Raw genomic sequence first — 24,484 nt, 5'->3', positions numbered from 1 at the left:
AGGAGACAGGCCAGTACATCAGGAGACGTGGAGGAGGCCGTAGGAGGGCAACAACCCAGCAGCAGGACCGCTACCTCCGCCTTTGTGCAAGGAGGAGCAGGAGGAGCACTGCCAGAGCCCTGCAAAATGACCTCCAGCAGGCCACAAATGTGCATGTGTCTGCTCAAACGGTCAGAAACAGACTCCATGAGGGTGGTATGAGGGCCCGACGTCCACAGGTGGGGGTTGTGCTTACAGCCCAACACCGTGCAGGACGTTTGGCATTTGCCAGAGAACACCAAGATTGGCAAATTCGCCACTGGCGCCCTGTGCTCTTCACAGATGAAAGCAGGTTCACACTGAGCACATGTGACAGACGTGACAGTCTGGAGACGCCGTGGAGAACGTTCTGCTGCCTGCAACATCCTCCAGCATGACCGGTTTGGCGGTGGGTCAGTCATGGTATGGGGTGGCATTTCTTTGGGGGGCCGCACAGCCCTCCATGTGCTCGCCAGAGGTAGCCTGACTGCCATTAGGTACCGAGATGAGATCCTCATACCCCTTGTGAGACCATATGCTGGTGTGGTTGGCCCTGGGTTCCTCTAATGCAAGACATTGCTAGACCTCATGTGGCTGGAGTGTGTCAGCAGTTCCTGCAAGACTAAGGCATTGATGCTATGGACTGGCCCGCCCGTTCCCCAGACCTGAATCCAATTGAGCACATCTGGGACATCATGTCTCGCTCCATCCACCAACGCCACGTTGTACCACAGACTACCACCTCATCAGGAGCATGCCCAGGCGTTGTAGGGAGGTCATACAGGCACGTGGAGGCCACACACACTACTGAGCCTCATTTTGACTTGTTTTAAGGACATTACATCAAAGTTGGATCAGCCTGTAGTGTGGTTTTCCACTTTCATTTTGAGTGTGACTCCAAATCCAGACCTCCATGGGTTGATAAATTGGATTTCCATTGATTATTTTTGTGATTTTGTTGTCAGCACATTCAACTATGTAAAGAAAAAAGTATTTAATAAGATTATTTCTTTCATTCAGATCTAGGAAGTGTTGTTTAAGTGTTCCCTTTATTTTTTTGAGCAGTATATATACACAGCAGCTCTGACTCTGGGAATATAGTATGAAGTAGGAGCTCTGGCTCTGAGAATATGGTATGAAGTAGCAGCTCTGAGAATATGGTATGAAGTAGCAGCTCTGGGAATATGGTATGAAGTAGCAGCTCTGGGAATATGGTATGAAATAGCAGCTCTGGCTCTGGGAATATGGTATGAAGTAGCAGCTCTGGGAATATGGTATGAAGTAGCAGCTCTGGGAATATGGTATGAAATAGCAGCTCTGGCTCTGGGAATATGGTATGAAGTAGCAGCTCTGGGAATATGGTGTGAAGTAGCAGCTCTGGGAATATGGTATGAAGTAGCAGCTCTGGCTCTGGGAATATGGTATGAAGTAGCAGCTCTGGGAATATGGTGTGAAGTAGCAGCTCTGGGAATATGGTGTGAAGTAGCAGCTCTGGCTCTGGGAATATGGTATGAAGTAGGAGCACTGGCTCTGGGAGTATGGTGTGAAGTAGCAGCTCTGGGAATATGGTATGAAGTAGCAGCTCTGGGAATATGGTATGAAGTAGCAGCTCTGGGAATATGGTATGAAGTAGCAGCTCTGAGAATATGGTATGAAGTAGGAGCACTGGCTCTGGGAGTATGGTATGAAGTAGCAGCTCTGAGAATATGGTATGAAGTAGGAGCACTGGCTCTGGGAGTATGGTGTGAAGTAGCGGCTCTGGGAATATGGTATGAAGTAGGAGCACTGGCTCTGGGAGTATGGTGTGAAGTAGCAGCTCTGGGAATATGGTATGAAGTAGCAGCTCTGGGAATATGGTATGAAGTAGCAGCTCTGAGAATATGGTATGAAGTAGGAGCACTGGCTCTGGGAGTATGGTATGAAGTAGCAGCTCTGAGAATATGGTATGAAGTAGCAGTCTGGCTCTGGGAGTATGGTGTGAAGTAGCGGCTCTGGGAATATGGTATGAAGTAGGAGCACTGGCTCTGGGAGTATGGTGTGAAGTAGCAGCTCTGGGAATATGGTATGAAGTAGCAGCTCTGGGAGTATGGTGTGAAGTAGCAGCTCTGGGAATATGGTATGAAGTAGCAGCTCTGGCTCTGGGAATATGGTATGAAGTAGCAGCTCTGGGAATATGGTATGAAGTAGCAGTCTGGCTCTGGGAATATGGTGTGAAGTAGCAGCTCTGGGAATATGGTATGAAGTAGCAGCTCTGGGAATATGGTATGAAGTAGCAGCTCTGGGAATATGGTATGAAGTAGCAGCTCTGGGAATATGGTATGAAGTAGCAGCTCTGGGAATATGGTATGAAGTAGCAGCTCTGGGAATATGGTATGAAGTAGCTGCACTGTGTAACGTTAGCTGTTAGCCATTGGCCACATCTGATCCTCCAGCTGATACAGGTAGACATGCGAGGGCACCACAACACACAGCGCCCTTGTTTCCACCTAGGTGTAGGACGTTTCCCTTTTAATACAGTTCAGTGGTAGCCTGGAACATCTAGAATGAACTCTACCCACCAGCCTATTTCAGTGGTGCTGTGTTGACATGCAGTTCACAGGTAAATACTGCCAAAGTTGAGGACTTTTAGATGAAAGTCAAAAAGTACAATTGCATGTAGTGCCAGACATGTCTGTCTGTCTGTCTGTCTGTCTGTCTGTCTGTCTGTCTGTCTGTCTGTCTGTCTGTCTGTCTGTCTGTCTGTCTGTCTGTCTGTCTGTCTGTCTGTCTGTCTGTCTGTCTGTCTGTCTGTCTGTCTGTCTGTCTGTCTGTCTGTCTGTCTGTCTGTCTGTCTGTCTGTCTGTCTGTCTGTCTGTCTGTCTGTCTGTCTGTCTGTCTGTCTGTCTGTCTGTCTGTCTGTCTCTCTCTCTGTCTCTCTCTCTCTCTGTCTCTCTCTCTCTCTCTGTGTCTCTCTCTGTGTCTCTCTCTGTCTCTGTCTCTCTCTCTCTCTCTGTGTCTCTCTGTCTCTCTCTCTCTCTCTGTCTCTCTCTCTCTCTCTCTCTCTCTGTCTCTCTCTCTCTCTGTGTCTCTCTCTGTCTCTCTCTCTCCGTGTCTCTCTCTGTCTCTCTCTCTCCGTGTCTCTCTCTGTCTCTCTCTCTCCGTGTCTCTCTCTCTCTGTGTCTCTCTCCGTGTCTCTCTGTGTCTCTCTCTGTCTCTCTCTCTCTCTCTCTCTCTCTCTGTCTCTCTCTGTGTCTCTGTCTCTCTCTGTGTCTCTCTCTGTCTCTCTCTGTGTGTCTCTGTCTCTCTCTGTGTCTCTCTCTGTGTGTCTCTCTCTCTCTGTCTCTCTCTCTAACATTTTGTTTCTGTTGTTTTTGTTTCTAGGATAGTGTTGATCTGTGCCAAGCGTTCTCTGTGTGCAGCCTTCTCAGTGTTACCCTATGGAGAGAGCTTTCACATCAGGTACAGTACAGCGTTTTCCCTTCACACTATGCTGAGCAGTGTGTCACGTTCAGTACTGTGCTGCTTCCTCACACCATTAAATAGCACAAACTCTGCTGTTCAGTCACATGATCACACTATTTTATGAAGCACTGAGCATTTCTGTTCATTCACACATTGCTACTGGTAGCTGGTGGTGTAGACTGCAAAACAATGCTAAATATGAACACCCATAATGCATTGCATCCTGGTAGCTGATAGTGTAGATTGCAAAACAATGCTAAATATGAACATCCATAATGCATTGCACCCTGTGACTGAGTCATGAATGGACCCAGACACTGTTTTGTCCCGTCATCCATCCTGGAGTCAAGCTGTGTCCCCGTGTGTCACCCATTCCTACGTTCCCTGAGTCACAGACCTGCAAGCTAGGCCGTCGTCCTCTCCCCTCCCCCTCATCAGTCCTTCTCACAACCTCCTCAGCTCTCTGTCCCCTCCTGGGGTCTCCATGTGTCCCTGTGTCTCACCCCTTCTCACCCCTCAGCTCTCTGTCCCCTCCTGGGGTCTCCATGTGTCCCTGTCTCACCCCTTCTCACCCCTCAGCTCTCTGTCCCCTCCTGGGGTCTCCATGTGTCCCTGTCTCACCCCTTCTCACCCCTCAGCTCTCTGTCCCCTCCTGCGGTCACCATGTGTCCCTGTGTCTCACCCCTTTCCTCTCTCTCCTTAACCCCTCGCCCGCTCCTCATTCCTCTCCTCTCTCCTTAACCCCTCGCCCGCTCTTCACCCCTCTCCTCTCTCTCCTTAACCCCTCGCCCCCTCTTCACCCCTCTCCTCTCTCTCCTTAACCCCTCACCCCCTCCTCACCCCTCTCCTCTCTCTCCTTAACCCCTCGCCCCCTCCTCACCCCTCTCCTCTCTCCTTAACCCCTCGCCCCCTCTTCACCCCTCTCCTCTCTCTCCTTAGCCCCTCGCCCCCTCCTCTCCTCTCTCCTTAACCCCTCGCCCCCTCTTCACCCCTCTCCTCTCTCTCCTTAACCCCTCGCCCCTCCTCCTCTCTCCTTGCCCCCTCCTCCTCTCTCCTTACCCCCTCCTCTCTCCTTATCCCCTCGCCCCCTCCTCTCTCTCACTCACCCATCTCTGCCTGTCCTCTTAATTGTTGTATTCTGGCTTCCTCTGATAGAAATAACCAGAGATCATGGCCAGACAGTAACATAACAGTCCCATCTGATCCCAGAGACCAGAGATCATGGCCAGACACTAACATAACAGTCCAGTACTCTACCTGCACTGTCACGTCCACCCCCAGAGAGTAGAGGGCAGCCATTTTACAGGAACAACACGGAACGGGGAGAGAGAGGGAGAATGAATCAGTCAACAAACACACCCTTCAGCGCGAAGCTGCCGCACGAAGCTGCCGCACGAAGCTGCCGCACGAAGCTGCCGCACGAAGCTGTAGCTTCTCTCTCTTTTTCTGTCTCTGTTTCCACAACCTAATGAAACATTCTAGGAACCTTTTTTAAAACAGCAGATTAAAAGTGTTCTCTGGGAATGTTCTTGCAACATCAGGCAAATGTTTTATACAAACATTTTATAATCATCACCACGGCTTCACAGTTTTTGTGTTGTGAGAACATTTGCCACGACCTAACAAATGTTCTTACCAATTATGGTTTTCTGGGTAGGGAGTGCTCTACGCTGGTCTGTGGGACTCTTTTAAAAGCATCTGTCAGTTTAAAGAAAGAGCAGACTCCTCAAGCAGCCTCTATTCCCTGCGTGCGTGTCTCAGTCTCCTAAGGAGAGAGCGGGACAGAGGGAGAGAGAGCGGGACAGAGGATTGTCTTGGATTTGGGTATAACTGGCTGTGCTTACAGTAGGTGTCACTTTGATATAGAGCAGATACACTGCTAACCACAAACGGCAGCTACGTTATTTACAGAGAGTGTGAAAGAGAGAGAGCATTCTGAGCTTAGTAGGGTCTGTATGCCAAATGGTACCCTATTCCCTATGGGGCCCTGGTCAAAAGTAGTGCACTATAAAGGGAATAGGGTGCCATTTGGGACCCTTGCTGGGTCTCTCTTCATGGTGTGTTATCAGCTGCCTCAGCCTTCCTGTCTCATCTTCGCTGTATTTCTCCTGTACACGTTTAGTACTTTTACACTGCCACAGATCAGTCAAAGTGCACTGCCATGGCTGTTCCTTTAGTAGGGCCTAGTGCCTGTTAGATTCTACTACATTACCATGGCTGTTCCTTTAGTAGGGCCTAGTGCCTGCTAGATTCTACTACATTACCATGGCTGTTCCTTTAGTAGGGCCTAGTGCCTGCTAGATTCTACTACATTACCATGGCTGTTCCTTTAGTAGGGCCTAGTGCCTGTTAGATTCTACTACATTACCATGGCTGTTCCTTTAGTAGGGCCTAGTGCCTGCTAGATTCTACTACATTACCATGGCTGTTCCTTTAGTAGGGCCTAGTGCCTGTTAGATTCTACTACATTACCATGGCTGTTCCTTTAGTAGGGCCCAGTGCCTGCTAGATTCTACTACATTACCATGGCTGTTCCTTTAGTAGGGCCTAGTGCCTGCTAGATTCTACTACATTACCATGGCTGTTCCTCTAGTAGGGCCTAGTGCCTGTTAGATTCTACTACATTACCATGGCTGTTCCTTTAGTAGGGCCTAGTGCCTGCTAGATTCTACTACATTACCATGGCTGTTCCTTTAGTAGGGCCCAGTGCCTGCTAGATTCTACTACATTACCATGGCTATTCCTTTAGTAGGGCCCAGTGCCTGTTAGATTCTACTACATTACCATGGCTGTTCCTTTAGTAGGGCCCAGTGCCTGTTAGATTCTACTACATTACCATGGCTGTTCCTTTAGTAGGGCCTAGTGCTGAGCGATTAACCCCAAAATATTTTATTTATTTTTCGAACTGCCTTCGGTTAAATTATTTTAATTGAATTTCATTCATATTTTTTCTGTGAGCTTAATAGATGCGCACGGCGAGGCGTGGCTTAACGTGACCACACCCCCCGAGTAGGGTACAGTCCTAGAGTAGTCCTGTTACTGCCATGTAATTAGACTAACTTTGGTGTCCTCCTAGGATAGTCCTGTTACTGCCATGTAATTAGACTAACTTTGGTGTTATCCTAGGATAGTCCTGTTACTGCCATGTAATTAGACTAACTTTGGTGTCATCCTAGGATAGTCCTGTTACTGCCATGTAATTAGACTAACTTTGGTGTCATCCTAGGATAGTCCTGTTACTGCCATGTAATTAGACTAACTTTGGTGTCATCCTAGGATAGTCCTGTTACTGCCATGTAATTAGACTAACTTTGGTGTCATCCTAGGATAGTCCTGTTACTGCCATGTAATTAGACTAACTTTGGTGTCATCCTAGGATAGTCCTGTTACTGCCATGTAATTAGACTAACTTTGGTGTCATCCTAGGATAGTCCTGTTACTGCCATGTAATTAGACTAACTTTGGTGTCATCCTAGGATAGTCCTGTTACTGCCATGTAATTAGACTAACTTTGGTGTCCTCCTAGGATAGTCCTGTTACTGCCATGTAATTAGACTAACTTTGGTGTTATCCTAGGATAGTCCTGTTACTGCCATGTAATTAGACTAACTTTGGTGTCATCCTAGGATAGTCCTGTTACTGCCATGTAATTAGACTAACTTTGGTGTCATCCTAGGATAGTCCTGTTACTGCCATGTAATTAGACTAACTTTGGTGTCATCCTAGGATAGTCCTGTTACTGCCATGTAATTAGACTAACTTTGGTGTCATCCTAGGATAGTCCTGTTACTGCCATGTAATTAGACTAACTTTGGTGTCATCCTAGGATAGTCCTGTTACTGCCATGTAATTAGACTAACTTTGGTGTCATCCTAGGATAGTCCTGTTACTGCCATGTAATTAGACTAACTTTGGTGTCATCCTAGGATAGTCCTGTTACTGCCATGTAATTAGACTAACTTTGGTGTTATCCTAGGATAGTCCTGTTACTGCCATGTAATTAGACTAACTTTGGTGTCATCCTAGGATAGTCCTGTTACTGCCATGTAATTAGACTAACTTTGGTGTTATCCTAGGATAGTCCTGTTACTGCCATGTAATTAGACTAACTTTGGTGTTATCCTAGGATAGTCCTGTTACTGCCATGTAATTAGACTAACTTTGGTGTCCTCCTAAGCAAACTTTACTGACACTTTTTTTTTCTCTTCGTTTCAATAAATGTTTTCAGCAGCCTCTTCATTATTAACAACAGTTGTCACAACAACAAATTATTTGCATGATACCTGTTCTGCCAATCTAATGTGTTACCCGACCTGCTAACACTGACAGTAAAGCTATCACATAATACTTACGTCACTGTTTGTTTACCCCTAGTTTTTTTTGCTGGCTAGCTAGAAGTTAATCTGAATCTAATTCTCTAGTCTTAGATACAGCAGACCCCTTGACTTTTTCCACATTTTGTTACGTTACAGCCTTATTCTAAAATGGATTAAATAAATAAATAAATCCTCAGCAATCAGCACACAATACCCCATAATGACAAAGCGAAAACAGAAATACCTTATTTACATAAGTATTCAGACCCATTGCTATGACACTTGAAATTGATCTCAGGTGCTTCCTGTTCCCATTGATCATTCTTGAGATGTTTCTACAACTTGATTGGAGTACACCTGTGGTAAATTCAATTGATTGGACATGATTTGGAAAGGCACACACCTGTCTATTTAAGGTCCTACAGTTAACAGTGCATGTCAGAGAAAAAAACCAAGCCATGAGGTCGAAGGAATTGTCCGTGGAGCTCCGAGACAGGATTGTGTTGAGGCACAGATCTGGGGAATGGTACGAAAACATTTCTCCAGCATTGAAAGTCCCCAAGAACACAGTGGCCTCCATCATTCTTAAATGGAAGAAGTTTGGAACCACCAAGACTCTTCCTAGAGCTGGCCACCGGGCCAAACTGAGCAATCTGTGAAGGGCCTTGGTCAGGGAGGTGACCAAGAATCTGATGGTCACTCTGACAGAGCTCCAGAGTTCCTCTGTGAAGATGGGAGAACCTTCCAGAAGGACAACCATCTCTGCAGCACTTCACCAATCAGGTCTTTATGGTAGAGTGGCCACACAGAAGCCACTCCTCAGTAAAAGGCACATGACAGTCTTTGTTTGCCAAAAGACACCTAAAGGACTCTCAGACCATGAGTTACAAGATTCTCTGGTCTGATGAAACCAAGATTGAACTATTTGGCAGGAATGTCGAGCGTCAAGTCTGGAGGAAACCTGGCACCATCTTTACGGTGAAGCATGGTGGTGGCAGCATCATGCTGTGGGGATGTTTTTCAGTGGAAGGGAATGGGACACTAGTCAGGATCGAGGCAAAGATGAACGGCGCAAAGTACGGAGATCCTTGTTGAAAACCTGCTCCAGAGAACTCAGGACCTCAGACTGGGGCGAAGGTTCACCTACCAACAGGACAACGACCCACAGCGCACAGCCAAGACAACGCAGGAGTGGCTTGAGCCCGGACTTGTACCTGATCCAACATCTCTGGAGAGACCAGAAAATAGCTGTGCAGCGACGCTCCCCATCCAACCTGACAGAGCTTGAGAGGATCTGCAGAGAAGAATGGGAGAAACTCCCCAAATACAGGTGTGCCAAGCTTGTAGCGTCATACCCAAGAAGACTCAAGGCTGTAATCGCTGACAAAGGTGCTTCAATAAAGTACTGAGTAAAGGGTCTGAATACTTATGCAAATGTGATATTTCAGTTTATTTTTTATTAATTAGCAAAAATGTCTAAACTTGTTTTTGCTTTGTCATTAGGGAGTATTGTGTGTAAATTGATGAGGGAAAAATTACAATTTAATCTATTTTGGAATAAGACCGTAACGTAACAAAATGTGGAAAAAGTCAAGGTGTCTGAATACTTCCCGAATGCACTGTACGCTGCATAACTACTTCCAGTCTTTGCCTACCCTTGAACGGTGTAGGTATTTAGAAAAGTTGATTCTTCTTGACTATGTCCTTTCAACTTGTCAGATACCAGCTGGGAATATACAACCCTTTCAAATAGCCCAAAGTACCGTATGGCGATATCTACACCTACTTGGTGGAATCTCAAGGTTTGCATAATACCCAAATGCAGAAGAATAGTATAGCTGTTATTGAAACGTATACAACTCACTAGTTCTTACTACAAGCTAACTAGCAAGCTTTATGCAAAGAAACTTATGGATGATAAAGTGCTTTAACACATAAATGTATCAAGTAACCTGAGCCCGCGGCTTTTCATCATCGACACGGCCTGAAACAATGAGGTTCGTCTAACCTGTTCCTTGGCCAGGGGATGAAACGTAATTTGCCTTCCAGCATTTTAAAAGCAGGGTTAGTTAGCTAGTTGAAGGAAGTCCATTTGGAATCAGCTCGTTGGCTGATCGTCGTGGCGTACGTTCCATGCGACAGTTTATCTGTTTATAAATTTTTACGTTTTAGAATGAAAAGTGTTTTTAGGTATGACGACGTTTTGTTGATTGAGACAAACAAGGAAGTATGTTTAAAAATGGCCACCTTAAAAGAAGGCACAGTGATGCCGCAACATTGGGGTTTTAACCCCATAAATGATTGGGAGTTTATTTATATAGAGTGTGCAACTCTCTTTATTTATTACAGTTTCTTGGCCGTTTTCTCTACTACACTAAATAATATTCTCTTGGTGTGCATCAGCTCATGCTTTTTATATTTAAAAAAAATGGCCAACCAAGCAAATCCAAAATGTTTTATAGAATGAAAATAAAGAATAATACAGCCGTTGTCAGGTTAAAGTAGAGAATTTAACAGTAAAGTAAGAAGGTACAGCTGTGCCTGATTCCAGGTCACGGTCACGTTAAGACCTGCCGTGTTTATCTATAATATGCACATTGCGCTGCAGTTTCTCTAGAGATAAATCTGATCATGGCCGAACGGTGTGATGTAGTTTCCAACAGGCCAAATGTTCTACATAGTTTACAGCAGAAAACGTGATAATGAACTACAATGACCATAATCCATTGTGTGACTACTTGTCCGGGTCTGTTTTATTTTCTGCTACATAAGAGACACGATCAAGAGGGAGAGCAGTTGCTTCTCCAGGTGTTGCTATTCGGCTGTCATAAAAGCTTTATTTACTTCGATTAACTACTAAAATAGTTGTTGTTTTTTGTCAGACAACATAGACAGCAGCTCTATAGAGATGAGATGATGACTTGGAATGAAATAATAAAGTCATCAAATAAAACAAATGTAATATATGTGAATAGCTGATGGTTAATTAATGGGCAGTGACTATCGCCATGGGACTTTTCTTAGTTGTTTTGTTCAGTGTTAAAGCAGTCAGCTCACATAATGAAGTCGTGATTTTAATAATTAAACCGAAGCTAAATCGACCTCAAAAAGCACCAGTAGGGCTTACTGCCTGACAGATTATACTACTGTACAACTGTCTGCCATCATGAATAATGAATGGTGATCTGCCTAGTCTAGGAAGAGCTCCACTTTGAAGTTCTTCCCCCGTCCAAAGACATGGTTCAGGCTATCATAATTCCAGACTTAATTTAACGACCATAACCTGTCTCCTGTGTCTGGAACTCTCCCTCTACCTCTCTGCTCTGTCTGGAACTCTCCCTCTCTGCTGTGTCTGGACTCTTTCATGGATCCCATTAGTGACTGTTAAATGCTATGGGACTGGTGGGGTCTTAAAGCTCTAAAGTAATTTTCATCTCTCTTTCTCTCCTCATTTTTATTCTCTCTCTCTCCGACTCTCTTTCTCTCTCTCTCTCTCTCTCTCTCTCTCTCTCTCTCTCTCTCTCTCTCTCTCTCTCTCTCTCTCTCTACAGTGACCCCAAGTTGGACAGGTATAGGCATTCATCAGGGAACATCTCTACCAGTCTGGAGATGATGCCTGGACTCGAAGGGTTTGAACTGGAGCCCTACGGCAAGGTACTGGACACACTGTACTTATCCCCCCCCCCCCAAAGGAGGTTTGGGATTTACTTGTATTTGTTTTTCATATCACATAAACGTTTGAGCTGAACGAAAACATGTTACCAAGAAAACATTTCAATGTTTTTTTGTTGTTGTTGTTGTGTATCTTCTATTGTAAGTTTTTTAAATGTTCCACTGTAGGTGTCATTTGGACATAAATACTGTACAACTTGACTTAATAACACAGATGTTTGTTTAAAGTGGAACTGACAGCATTTCAGCAACATGAAATCTCATTAAAACCTGTTCACGTACACCCCCAGGAAGAAGCGAGCACTTCAATATGATCATTTTCACGTTTTCATATACTGAGGCATTCGTGAAAATTCTAGAGCAATATAGAGTGGTAAAGCGGCCGTGCGTTTGGACAATTAATAGACACTGCAGTAAATAAAACCGAATTAAAAACATCTGTCTCTTCCAGGACCGGAGTCTACACAGACCGGTGCGCTATAGCCAATCAGAGCTACAATAGGTCTTTATACAAACAAGCAATTTGCCACACGGTCCGGCCATCATTCACTATGAACTGGACTGTGTGTTTACAGGAAGTAGGGCCTGTCATCATTCACTATGAACTGGACTGTGTGTTTACAGGCAGTAGGACCTGTCATCATTCACTATGAACTGGACTGTGTGTTTACAGGCAGTAGGACCTGCCATCATTCACTATGAACTGGACTGTGTGTTTACAGTAGGACCTGCCATCATTCACTATGAACTGGACTGTGTGTTTACAGGCAGTAGGACCTGTCATCATTCACTATGAACTGGACTGTGTGTTTACAGGCAGTAGGACCTGCCATCATTCACTATGAACTGGACTGTGTGTTTACAGTAGGACCTGTCATCATTCACTATGAACTGGACTGTGTGTTTACAGGCAGTAGGACCTGTCATCATTCACTATGAACTGGACTGTGTGTTTACAGGCAGTAGGACCTGCCATCATTCACTATGAACTGGACTGTGTGTTTACAGGCAGTAGGACCTGTCATCATTCACTATGAACTGGACTGTGTGTTTACAGGCAGTAGGACCTGCCATCATTCACTATGAACTGGACTGTGTGTTTACAGGCAGTAGGGCCTGTCATCATTCACTATGAACTGGACTGTGTGTTTACAGGCAGTAGGACCTGTCATCATTCACTATGAACTGGACTGTGTGTTTACAGGAAGTAGGGTCTGTCATCATTCACTATGAACTGGACTGTGTGTTTACAGGAAGTAGGGCCTGTCATCAGTAGCAACAGCACGACTTTAGATCATTAGAACAAATTCACCAAAAACCACAAAATACACCTGAATGGATTTCTGCAAAATATTGTATATAAACACCACGGGAGTCCTCTTACATTTGGGAACTATTGATCAAACAACCATGAAAAGGTTGGCTCTCTCTTTCTCCCTCAGAGTTACGCACATCAACAACAACAAGATCAACAACTAATGCTAGCCAGAGAGAGATGAGCTAAAATGTAAAGAAAGAAACATTAGATAAATCTGCATACTTTTTCAGCTAGTTGGCCGTTAAAATTGATCAACTATGGGGAATTGTAGCCTACTTCGTCCTTCTGCAGCTTGCCTGCCAACGCATGTTTGTCCCAACCAAGCACCCAAGCTAACTGGCTAAAGTTGGCTAGCTTGCTAGCTATTTCCAGACACAAATTAGAGAACAGCTCACTCTGATCATTTTACTCTCCCTAGCAGAGGCTGTTAGGCTGTTTTCATCATATCTAGAGCGTTCTTGACTAACTATTACTTTCTTTGCTTAAGTTTACTGATATCGGTCATATTCAACGGGTAGATAGCCAGAGTGAATTTGCGAAAGCAAGACATATAACTGGATAACGGTCGTTCAAGTTCAGCATATGCTAGCATAGCAAAGTGATTCACATTTCTTACTAGCTGACCAAATGACACCTGCAGCTCTAGCTGTGTAGCCAATGAAAAAACGATATGAGGGGGGAAAGGTCAGTCACTCCTCCAATGACATGACATCCTCCTAGCTAGCTAGCTAACGTTAGGCTCCTTACAGTTCCTTAGACAGCTGCGCCACTCGGGAGGCCGCGGAATTTGATATTTTTGACTGATTGTCTGTTTGTTTCATATCTGCAAAGAAGTTAAAACGCTGTCAGTTCCACTTGAAATCACTGAACATAACAGGCACTTCTTAGAGCTTGTATTCAGTGGAGATTTTAGCATGTAAATCTTGGTGGGGCAAAACAAAAATTAAGTTGGATGCATGCCTGCACAGCCACTACACAACACAACACTAAACAATACATGAATTGCACTATAACGGAGACAAGCGGTGCCCACAAACTGTTAGGGCCTACATAAAGCTGTCCCACAGCAGAGTCCCAACATCTTACCACTGCTACACTTGGCTATCAGCGGAGCCTTGTCTGGCAGTGAAACAGTTCATTCAGCCTCATTTACTGGCTTTTAAAAAAAACATAGCTGATATGTCTGACTTGCTTAAATAAATGTGGTTTCTAATGACAATTGAGATGTACAAACTATGGCATAAGGGGACGACAAGCGGATAAGAGGCAATCCGTAATTTCGATTAAGACATTAATGAGCGAGCTAGGACGGACGTAGTCAATATAACTATTTGTTCAGCACTTTTGAAATGTACAGCGACAGAATTCAGAATATGGGCCGTTCTTACAGTGTTCTCCCGTACACCAAGTCAGAACCGTAGGATAAATTAAGGGGGCATACAAGCAGACAATGAAAGCTCTTACAATATTCAATGGTTACATTTCTCTAAAACAGATTATAGGCTACACGTGCACAACCAAGTCAGAACAGTAGGCGGAATTAAGAGGGGTAAATATTATTAAAGTGAGGCACATGGGCTACTAACATCTTACTACACAACATACAGTTAGTATTACTTTCTTAGCTACAGTATACAGATCTCCCTGGCATATTAAGTAATTTATGCAGCAGCATACAATACATTTTTGGACTCACCTTGTTGTGCTGTGCTCACTTGAACACGAAAGATCTTCAGGACGTAGCTCTAGAAAGAGGCCGGATTTACAATTCCGAGTTGGATGAGGGTTCAAAACGTATTTTCCCAGTCGGAACTCGTTTATTCCCGACTTCCCAGTTGTCTTGAACTCACTGAAGTCAAGTTTTTCGCAGTTCCGAGTTAATAGTTGTATTTGCGCGTGGCACAAATCATGTTTTATTGACAGCATGGCCAATGTTGAATGTTATTCGAATGTCATCATTTTAAACTTGGAAAAGAGCCCCTTAATCCCAGATTTGGGAACCACACAGCCACTGTCACTGATTCCTTTCAAACCACTCGTTGAATTTGCGATTTCCAACTTGTTGTATAATGTCCAATGTCCGACGAGCACCGATACGTTTTATTTATAAGTTATCTTCATTATTTCTCTTCATATGACAAGGATTTAAAAGGATTTGCCAGTAGATTGTCGACTTGATTCATGATGACCGCTTGCTAGCTAAGACTTTATGAAAGTATGATGTTGACATGATCAGTCCAATCAAAGCTACTGTAGATATAACGTGATTTGACGTCATTTTATCTGTGGCCAATGACCTTGAGCCTTCTTGGATGGGCACTTCTAATGTTACTCTCTGGCAGCACCCAAGGGGCTAGAATTAGCCTTAGACTTGGCAGTGACGAAGTGTCCCCATGAGTGACAGCGCACTGAGCCAATCACGGCGCTACGCTCCGTATTTTCAGCTGGCTTGCCCCACCACCACAGAAAGCACTGAGCTAGGCTGAAACACCTGCATTTTGGAGCTGCCTTACTCAAGAAAACTAAACTAAAAAGAGGCAATGTTTGTATGTGGCTTTATTAACTCAATGATATATATATTTTTTACATTGTTTGCAAACTAATATGTGACACATATTAATGTCAAAATAACATTCAAAAAGGTGGGGCTCTAAACAGGTGGGGCTCTGCCACCTGCCCTGAATGACGGGTCGCCACTGCTCGTATTTGAGCCAGGTGACTATTTCCTTAATGCACACAGCTTTTACTCATTTGCATAGTTATTATTTAATTCCAGCATTCACGTCCAACATTTTAATCAATTTCTTCATTTCCTGCACTGTCATTTACACGCTGTCAAGTTTCTGTTGTTTTAGAATGCCTCTACAAAAATAAACTTTTCCTTGACAGAATAATTGTTCTCCCCCGGACTGCATTTTCGTCAGTTCTTACTCCGGCCACTAGAGGGCGATCAGACCATTTCTAAGGTCAAATCCATAAAATAAAATTGTATTTGTCACATGCTTCATAAACAACAGGTGTAGACTAACAGTGAAATTCTTACTTAAGAGCCCTTTCCAGCAATGCAGTGATTTATTTTTATTTTTTATAAATAATAACACAAGGAATAAACACAATTTGTCTCTATACACGGGGTACCAGGTAATAATGTGGCTATATATACACGGGGTACCAGGTAATAACTTGGCTATATATACACGGGGTACCAGGTAATAACTTGGCTATATATACACGGGGTACCAGGTAATAATGTGGCTATATATACACGGGGTACCAGGTAATAACTTGGCTATATATACACGGGGTACCAGGTAATAACGTGGCTATATATACACGGGGTACCAGGTAATAACTTGGCTATATATACACGGGGTACCGGGTAATAACTTGGCCATATATACTTGGGGTACCAGGTAATAACGTGGCTATATATACACAGGGTACCAGGTAATAACTTGGCTATATATTCACGGGGTACCAGGTAATAACTTGGCTATATATACACGGGGTACCAGGTAATAACGTGGCTATATATACACAGGGTACCAGGTAATAACTTGGCTATATATACACGGGGTACCAGGTAATAACGTGGCTATATATACACAGGGTACCAGGTAATAACTTGGCTATATATTCACGGGGTACCAGGTAATAACGTGGCTATATATTCACGGGGTACCAGGTAATAACTTGGCTATATATACACGGGGTACCAGGTAATAACTTGGCTATATATACACGGGGTACCGGGTAATAATGTGGCTATATATACACGGGGTACCGGGTAATAACTTGGCTATATATACACGGGGTACCGGGTAATAACTTGGCTATATATACACGTGGTACCGGGTAATAACTTGGCTATATATACACAGGGTACCGGGTAATAACGTGGCTATATATACACAGGGTACCGGGTAATAACGTGGCTATATATACACGGGGTACTGGGTAATAACTTGGCTATATATACACAGGGTACCAGGTAATAACTTGGCTATATATACACGGGGTACCAGGTAATAACTTGGCTATATATACACAGGGTACCAGGTAATAACTTGGCTATATATACACGGGGTACCGGGTAATAACGTGGCTATATATACACGGGGTACCGGGTAATAACTTGGCTATATATACACAGGGTACCGGGTAATAACTTGGCTATATACACAGGGTACCGGGTAATAACTTGGCTATATATACACAGGGTACCAGGTAATAACTTGGCTATATACACGGGGTACCAGATAATAACTTGGCTATATATACACAGGGTACCGGGTAATAACTTGGCTATATACAGTACACAGGGTACCAGGTAATAATGTGGCTATATATACTTGGGGTACCGGGTAATAACTTGGCTATATATACACGGGGTACCGGGTAATAACTTGGCTATATATACACGGGGTACCAGGTAATAACTTGGCTATATATACGGGGTACCGGGTAATAACTCAGTCTGGAAGACTGAAACAGGTTTCCCTCAAGAATTTCCCTGTATTTAGCGCCATCCATCATTCCTTCAATTCTGACTAGTTTCCCAGTCCCTGCCGATGAAAAACATCCCCCACAGCATGATGCTGCCACAACCATGCTTCACTGTGGGGATGGTGTTCTCGGGGTGATGAGAAGTGTTGGGTTTGCGCCAGACATAAGGTTTTTACTTGATGGCCAAAAAGCTCAATTTTAGTCTCATCTGACCAGAGTCTCCCACATGCCTTTTGGAATATTCCTTTTGGAACATTCCTTTTGGAATATGGGAACACCAAACATGTTTGCTTATTTTTTTCTTTAAGCAATGGATCTAACATTAAGTAACCCAATTTTGAGATGTGAGGTATCACAATCTCTTTCAATAATGGCAGGAATGGAGGAGGTCTTTATACTAGTGAGATTGCTAAAGCGAACACCGCCATCTTTAATTTTGCCCAACCTAGATCGAGGCACAGACACGGTCTCAATGGGGAAAGCTGAGCTGACTACACTGACTGTGCTAGTGGCAGACTCCACTAAACTAGCAGGCTGGCTAACAGCCTGCTGCCTGGCCTGCACCCTATTTCATTGTGGAGCTAGAGGAGTTAGAGCCCTGTCTATGTTCGTAGATAAGATGAGAGCACCCCTCCAGCTAGGATGGAGTCCGTCACTCCTCAACAGGCCAGGCTTGGTCCTGTTTGTGGGTGAGTCTCAGAAAGAAGGCCAGTTATCTACAAATTCTATCTTTTGGGAGGGGCAGAATACAGTTTTCAACCAGCGATTGAGTTGTGAGACTCTGCTGTAGAGCTCATCACTCCCCCTAACTGGGAGGGGGCCAGAGACAATGAATCGATGCCGACACATCTTTCTAGCTGATTTACACGCTGAAGCTATGTTGCGCTTGGTGACCTCTGACTGTTTCATCCTAACATCGTTGGTGCCGACGTGGATAACAATATCCCTCTACTCTCTACACTCGCCAGTTTTAGCTGTGGCACCAGTTTCATGGTGCCACTTGCTTGGTGGTGTTGCAGGGCCTTTCAGAACAGGTGTATATATACTGAGATCATGTGACAGATCATGTGACACTTAGATTGCACATAGGTGGACTTTATTTAACTAATCATGTGACTTCTGAAGGTAATTGGTTGCACCAGATCTTATTTAGGGGCTTCATAGCAAAGGGGGTGAATACATATGCAAACACCATTTTTTCGTTTTATTTTTTAGAATTCTTTGAAACAAGTAATTTTTTTCATTTCACTTGACCAATTTGGACTATTTTGTGTTTGTCCATTACATGAAATCCAAATAAAAATCAATTTAAATTACAGGTTGTAATGAAACAAAATAGGAAAAACGCCAAGGGGGATGAATACTTTTGCAAGGCACTGTGATTGATTGATTGATTGATTGGTTAATTTATTGACTGGTTGATTGATCTTCCTCCATAGACGGTGTCATATGCCCAGTTTCTATACCCGACCAACGCCCTGGTCCGCCAGAAGACCCCCACGGTGGACATTACGATCCAGGTGCCCCTCAACCAGGTGACCCGGAACAGAAACTACACCCCAACTAGGCTAAACAGCAACGTGGGACTGGACCTGGGTAAGAACTAGCTCTAACCCCTACATGCTGTCCACAGGGCTATGAACTGTATGGCTTGAACGGTGGCTTTACTGTGCCCTGTCATGCAGGGTTGTCTGTGGTGCTCTGCCTTGATGTGCTGAAATGTCCTGTGGAGTAGCAGCTGGAAACGATGCTTCAGAGACAATAATACTAATTTACAGGGTAATATACAGTGCCTTCGAAAAGTATTCAGACCCCTTGACTATTTCCACATTCTGTTACGTTACAGCCTTATTCTTTAAAAAAAATGGCCCTCGTCTATCTCCACACAATACCCCATAATGACAAAGCAAAAACAGGTTTTTAGAAATGTTTGCTAATTCATTAAATAAAAAAAACTGAAATATCACATTTACATAAGTATTCAGACCTTTTACTCAGTACTTTATTGAAGCACCTTTGGCAGTGATTACAGCATTGAGTCTTCTTGGGTATGACGCTACAAGCTTGGCACACCTGTATTTGGGGAGTTTCTCCCATTCTTCTCTGCAGATCCTCTCAAGCTCTGTCAGGTTGGATGGGGAGCGTTGTTAAAAAACTATTTTCAGGTCTCTCCAGAGATGATCAATCGGGTTCAAGTCCAGGCTATGGCTGGGAGAGCTCAGGACTCAAGGACATTCAGAAACTTGTACTGATGCCACTCCTGCGTTGTCTTGGATATGTGCCTAGGGTCGTTGTCCTGTTGGAAGGTGAACTTTCACCCCAGTCTGAGGTCCTGAGCTCTCTGGAGCAGGTTTTCATCAAGGATCTCTCTGTACTTTGCTCCGTTCATCTTTGCCTCGATCCTGACTAGTCTCGCAGTCCCTGCCACTGAAAAACATCCCCACAGCATGATGCTGCCACCACCATGCTTCACCCTAGGGATGGTGCCATGTTTCATCCAGACATGACGCTTGGCATTCAGGCCAAAGAGTTAAATCTTGGTTTCATCAGACCAGAGAATCTTGTTTCTCCAAGTGGGCTGTCATGTGCCTTATACTGAGGAGTGGCTTCCGTCTGGTCACTACCATAAAAACCTGATTGGTGGAGTGCTGCAGAGATGGTTGTCCTTCTTGAACGTTCTCCCATCTCCACAGAGACACTCTAGATCTCTGTCAGAGTGACCATCAGGTTCTTGGTCACCTCCCTGATCAAGGCCCTTCACAGATTGCTCAGTTTGGCCAGACGGCCAGCTCTAGGAAGAGTCTTGGTGGTTCCAAACTTCTTCCATTTAATAATGATGGAGGCCACTGGGGACATTCAATGCTACAGAAATGTTTTGGTATCCTTCCCCAGATCTGTGCCTCGACACAATCCTGTCTCAGAGCTCTACGGACAATTCATTCAAACTCATGGCTTCGTTTTTTCTCTGACATGCACTGTCAACTGTGGGACCTTATATAGACAGGCGTGTGCCTTTCCAAATCATGTGAAAAATCAAATCAAGGACAGAAGAAAAAGGATATCAAAGTGAAACAGTTCTCTAAAGACACGAGACAATAATACAAGAAACAACACTTCTGCAGCTTGTCAACTATGTGTCTGTCTATCCCTGTTCTCTCCTCTCTGCACAGGCCATACAAACGCTTCACACCGCGTGGCCGCTGCCACTCTAACCTGGTGGTCCCAGCGCGCACGACCCACGTGGAGTTCCAGGTCTCCGGCAGCCTCTGGAACTGCCGGTCTGCGGCCAACAAGGCTGAGTTCATCTCAGCCTATGCTACCCTCCAGTCCCTAGACTTCCTGGCGCTGACGGAAACATGGATTACCACAGATAACACTACTACTCCTACTGCTCTCTCTTCGTCTGCCCACGTGTTCTCGCATAGCCCTAGAGCATCGAGCCAGCGGGGTGGTGGCACTGGAATCCTCATCTCTCCCAAGTGGACATTCTCTCTTTCTCCCCTGACCCATCTGTCTATCTCCTCATTTGAATTCCATGCTGTCACAGTTACCAGCCCTTTCAAGCTTAACATCCTTATCATTTATCGCCCTCCAGGTTCCCTTGGAGAGTTCATCAATGAGCTTGACGCCTTGATAAGTTCCTTTCCTGAGGATGGCTCACCTCTCACAGTTCTGGGTGACTTTAATCTCCCCACGTCTACCTTTGACTCATTCCTCTCTGCCTCCTTCTTTCCACTCCTCTCCTCTTTTGACCTCACCCTCTCACCTTCCCCCCCCTACTCACAAGGCAGGCAATACGCTTGACCTCATCTTTACTAGATGCTGTTCTTCCACTAATCTCATTGCAACTCCCCTCCAAATCTCCGACCACTACCTTGTATCCTTTTCCCTCTTGCTCTCATCCAACACTTCTAACTCTGCCCCTACTCGGATGGTATTGCGCCGTCCCAACCTTCGCTCTCTCTCTCCCGCTACTCTCTCCTCTTCCATCCTATCATCTCTTCCCTCTGCTCAAACCTTCTCCAACCTATCTCCTGATTCTGTCTCCTCAACCCTCCTCTCCTCCCTTTCTGCATCCTTTGATTTTCTCTGTCCCCTATCCTCCAGGCCGGCTCGGTCCTCCCCTCCTGCTCCGTGGCTCGACGACTCACTACGAGCTCACAGAACAGGGCTCCGGGCAGCCGAGCGGAAATGGAGGAAAACTCGCCTCCCTGCGGACCTGGCATCCTTTCACTCCCTCCTCTCTACATTCTCCTCTTCTGTCTCTGCTGCTAAAGCCACTTTCTACCACTCTAAATTCCAAGCATCTGCCTCTAACCCTAGGAAGCTCTTTGCTACCTTCTCCTCCCTCCTGAATCCTCCCCCCCCTCCTCCCTCTCTGCGGATGACTTCGTCAACCATTTTGAAAAGAAGGTTGACGATATCCGATCCTCGTTTGCTAAGTCAAACGACACCGCTGGTCCTGCTCACACTGCCCTACCCTGTGCTTTGACCTCTTTCTCCCCTCTCTCTCCAGATGAAATCTCGCGTCTTGTGACGGCCGGCCGCCCAACAACCTGCCCACTTGACCCTATCCCCTCCTCTCTTCTCCAGACCATTTCCGGAGACCTTCTCCCCTTCCTCACCTCGCTCATCAACTCATCCTTGACCGCTGGCTACGTCCCTTCCGTCTTGAAGAGAGCGAGAGTTGCACCCCTTCTGAAAAAACCTACACTCGATCCCTCCGATGTCAACAACTACAGACCAGTATCCCTTCTTTCTTTTCTCTCCAAAACTCTTGAACGTGCCGTCCTTGGCCAGCTCTCCTGCTATCTCTCTCAGAATGACCTTCTTGATCCTAATCAGTCAGGTTTCAAGACTGGGCATTCAACTGAGACTGCTCTTCTCTGTGTCACGGAGGCTCTCCGCACTGCTAAAGCTAACTCTCTCTCCTCTGCTCTCATCCTTCTAGACCTATCTGCTGCCTTTGATACTGTGAACCATCAGATCCTCCTCTCCACCCTCTCCGAGTTGGGCATCTCCGGCGCGGCCCACGCTTGGATTGCGTCCTACCTGACAGGTCGCTCCTACCAGGTGGCGTGGCGAGAATCTGTCTCCGCACCATGCGCTCTCACCACTGGTGTCCCCCAGGGCTCTGTTCTAGGCCCTCTCCTATTCTCGCTATACACCAAGTCACTTGGCTCTGTCATATCCTCACATGGTCTCTCCTATCATTGCTATGCAGACGACACACAATGAATCTTCTCCTTTCCCCCTTCTGATAACCAGGCGGCGAATCGCATCTCTGTATGTCTTTCAGACATATCAGTGTGGATGACGGATCACCAGCTCAAGCTGAACCTCGGCAAGACGGAGCTGCTCTTCCTCCCGGGGAAGGACTGCCCGTTCCATGATCTCGCCATCACGGTTGACAACTCCCTTGTGTCCTCCTCCCAGAGTGCTAAGAGCCTCGGCGTGACCCTGGACAACACCCTGTCGTTCTCCACTAACATCAAGGCGGTGACCCGATCCTGTAGGTTCATGCTCTACAACATTCGCAGAGTACGACCCTGCCTCACACAGGAAGCGGCGCAGGTCCTAATCCAGGCACTTGTCATCTCCCGTCTGGATTACTGCAACTCGCTGTTGGCTGGGCTCCCTGCCTGTGCCATTAAACCCCTACAACTCATCCAGAACGCCGCAGCCCGTCTGGTGTTCAACCTTCCCAAGTTCTCTCACGTCATCCCGCTCCTCCGCTCTCTCCACTGGCTTCCAGTTGAAGCTCGCATCCGCTACAAGACCATGGTGATTGCCTACGGAGCTGTGAAGGGAACGGCACCTCCATACCTTCAGGCTCTGATCAGGCCCTACACCCAAACATGGGCACTGCGTTCATCCACCTCTGGCCTGCTCGCCTCCCTACCTCTGAGGAAGCACAGTTCCCGCTCAGCCCAGTCAAAACTGTTCACTGCTCTGGTACCCCAATGGTGGAACAAGCTCCCTCACGACGCCAGGACAGCGGAGTCAATCACCACCTTCCGGAGACACCTGAAACCCCACCTCTTTAAGGAATACCTAGGATAGGATAAAGTAATCCTTCTAACCCCCCCCCCCCCCTTAAAAGATTTAGATGCACTATTGTAAAGTGGTTGTTCCACTGGATATCATAAGGTGAATGCACCAATTTGTAAGTCGCTCTGGATAAGAGCGTCTGCTAAATGACTTAAATGTAATGTAAATGTATGTGCAATCAAGTTGTAGAATCATCTCAAGGATGATCAATGGAAGCAGGATGCACCTGAGCTCAATTTTGAGTCTCATAGCAAACGGTCTGAATACTTATGTAAATAAGGTATTTCTGTTTTTAATTATCAATACATTTGCAAAAATGTATAAAAACCTGTTTTCACTTTGTCATTATGGGGTGTAGTGTGTAGATTACTGAGGAATTGTTTTTATTTTATCCATTTTAGAATAAGGTTGTAACGTAACAAAATGTGGAACAAGTCAAGGGGTCTGAATACTTTCTAAAGGTGCTGTAGTGTGTGACGTGTTTATTTTCTCCCTGCGCTGTCCTGTCTCTTCCCCCTGGGACTGCTGTCCTGTCTCTTCCCTCTGGGGCTGCTGTCCTGTCTCTTCCCTCTGGGGCTGCTGTCCTGTCTCTTCCCTCTGGGACTGCTGTCCTGTCTCTTCCCCCTGGGACTGCTGTCCTGTCTCTTCCCCCTGGGACTGCTGTCCTGTCTCTTCCCCCTGGGACTGCTGTCCTGTCTCTTCCCCCTGGGGCTGCTGTCCTGTCTCTTCCCCCTGGGACTGCTGTCCTGTCTCTTCCCCCTGGGACTGCTGTCCTGTCTCTTCCCCCTGGGACTGCTGTCCTGTCTCTTCCCCCTGGGACTGCTGTCCTGTCTCTTCCCCCGGGACTGCTGTCCTGTCTCTTCCCCCTGGGACTGCTGTCCTGTCTCTTCCCCCTGGGACTGCTGTCCTGTCTCTTCCCCCTGGGGCTGCTGTCCTGTCTCTTCCCCCGGGACTGCTGTCCTGTCTCTTCCCCCGGGACTGCTGTCCTGTCTCTTCCCCCTGGGACTGCTGTAAATAACAGAGGGCAGAGAGACCGAGGGGCAGAGAGACCGAGGGGCAGAGAGACCGAGGGGCAGAGAGACCGAGGGGCAGAGAGACCGAGGGGCAGAGAGGCAGAGGGGCAGAGAGGCAGGAGGGCCACTTCTACTTGCCTCTTGCATTT

General features: G+C 45.8%; 1 protein-coding gene across 2 annotated transcripts in view; it reads left to right on the top strand.

The window, feature by feature from the left end:
• Positions 1–24,484, top strand: part of LOC106572907 (CDK5 and ABL1 enzyme substrate 2) — a 139,084-nt gene that overhangs the window by 26,811 nt on the left and 87,789 nt on the right. The window contains exons 3-5 of one of the 2 annotated variants that reach the window (XM_045696503.2): positions 3,379–3,456; positions 11,327–11,429; positions 18,711–18,867. In XM_045696503.2, the coding sequence (XP_045552459.2) occupies positions 3,379–3,456; positions 11,327–11,429; positions 18,711–18,867 (338 nt within the window). The remainder of the gene's footprint in view (positions 1–3,378; positions 3,457–11,326; positions 11,430–18,710; positions 18,868–24,484) is intronic. The other variant, XM_045696504.2, reaches the window with a different exon arrangement.

This window comes from Salmo salar, chromosome 15 (assembly GCF_965601325.2).
Source record: "Salmo salar chromosome 15, fSalSal1, whole genome shotgun sequence".
NCBI lineage: Eukaryota > Metazoa > Chordata > Actinopteri > Salmoniformes > Salmonidae > Salmo > Salmo salar.
This window is presented reverse-complemented; position numbering and strand designations above follow the sequence as displayed.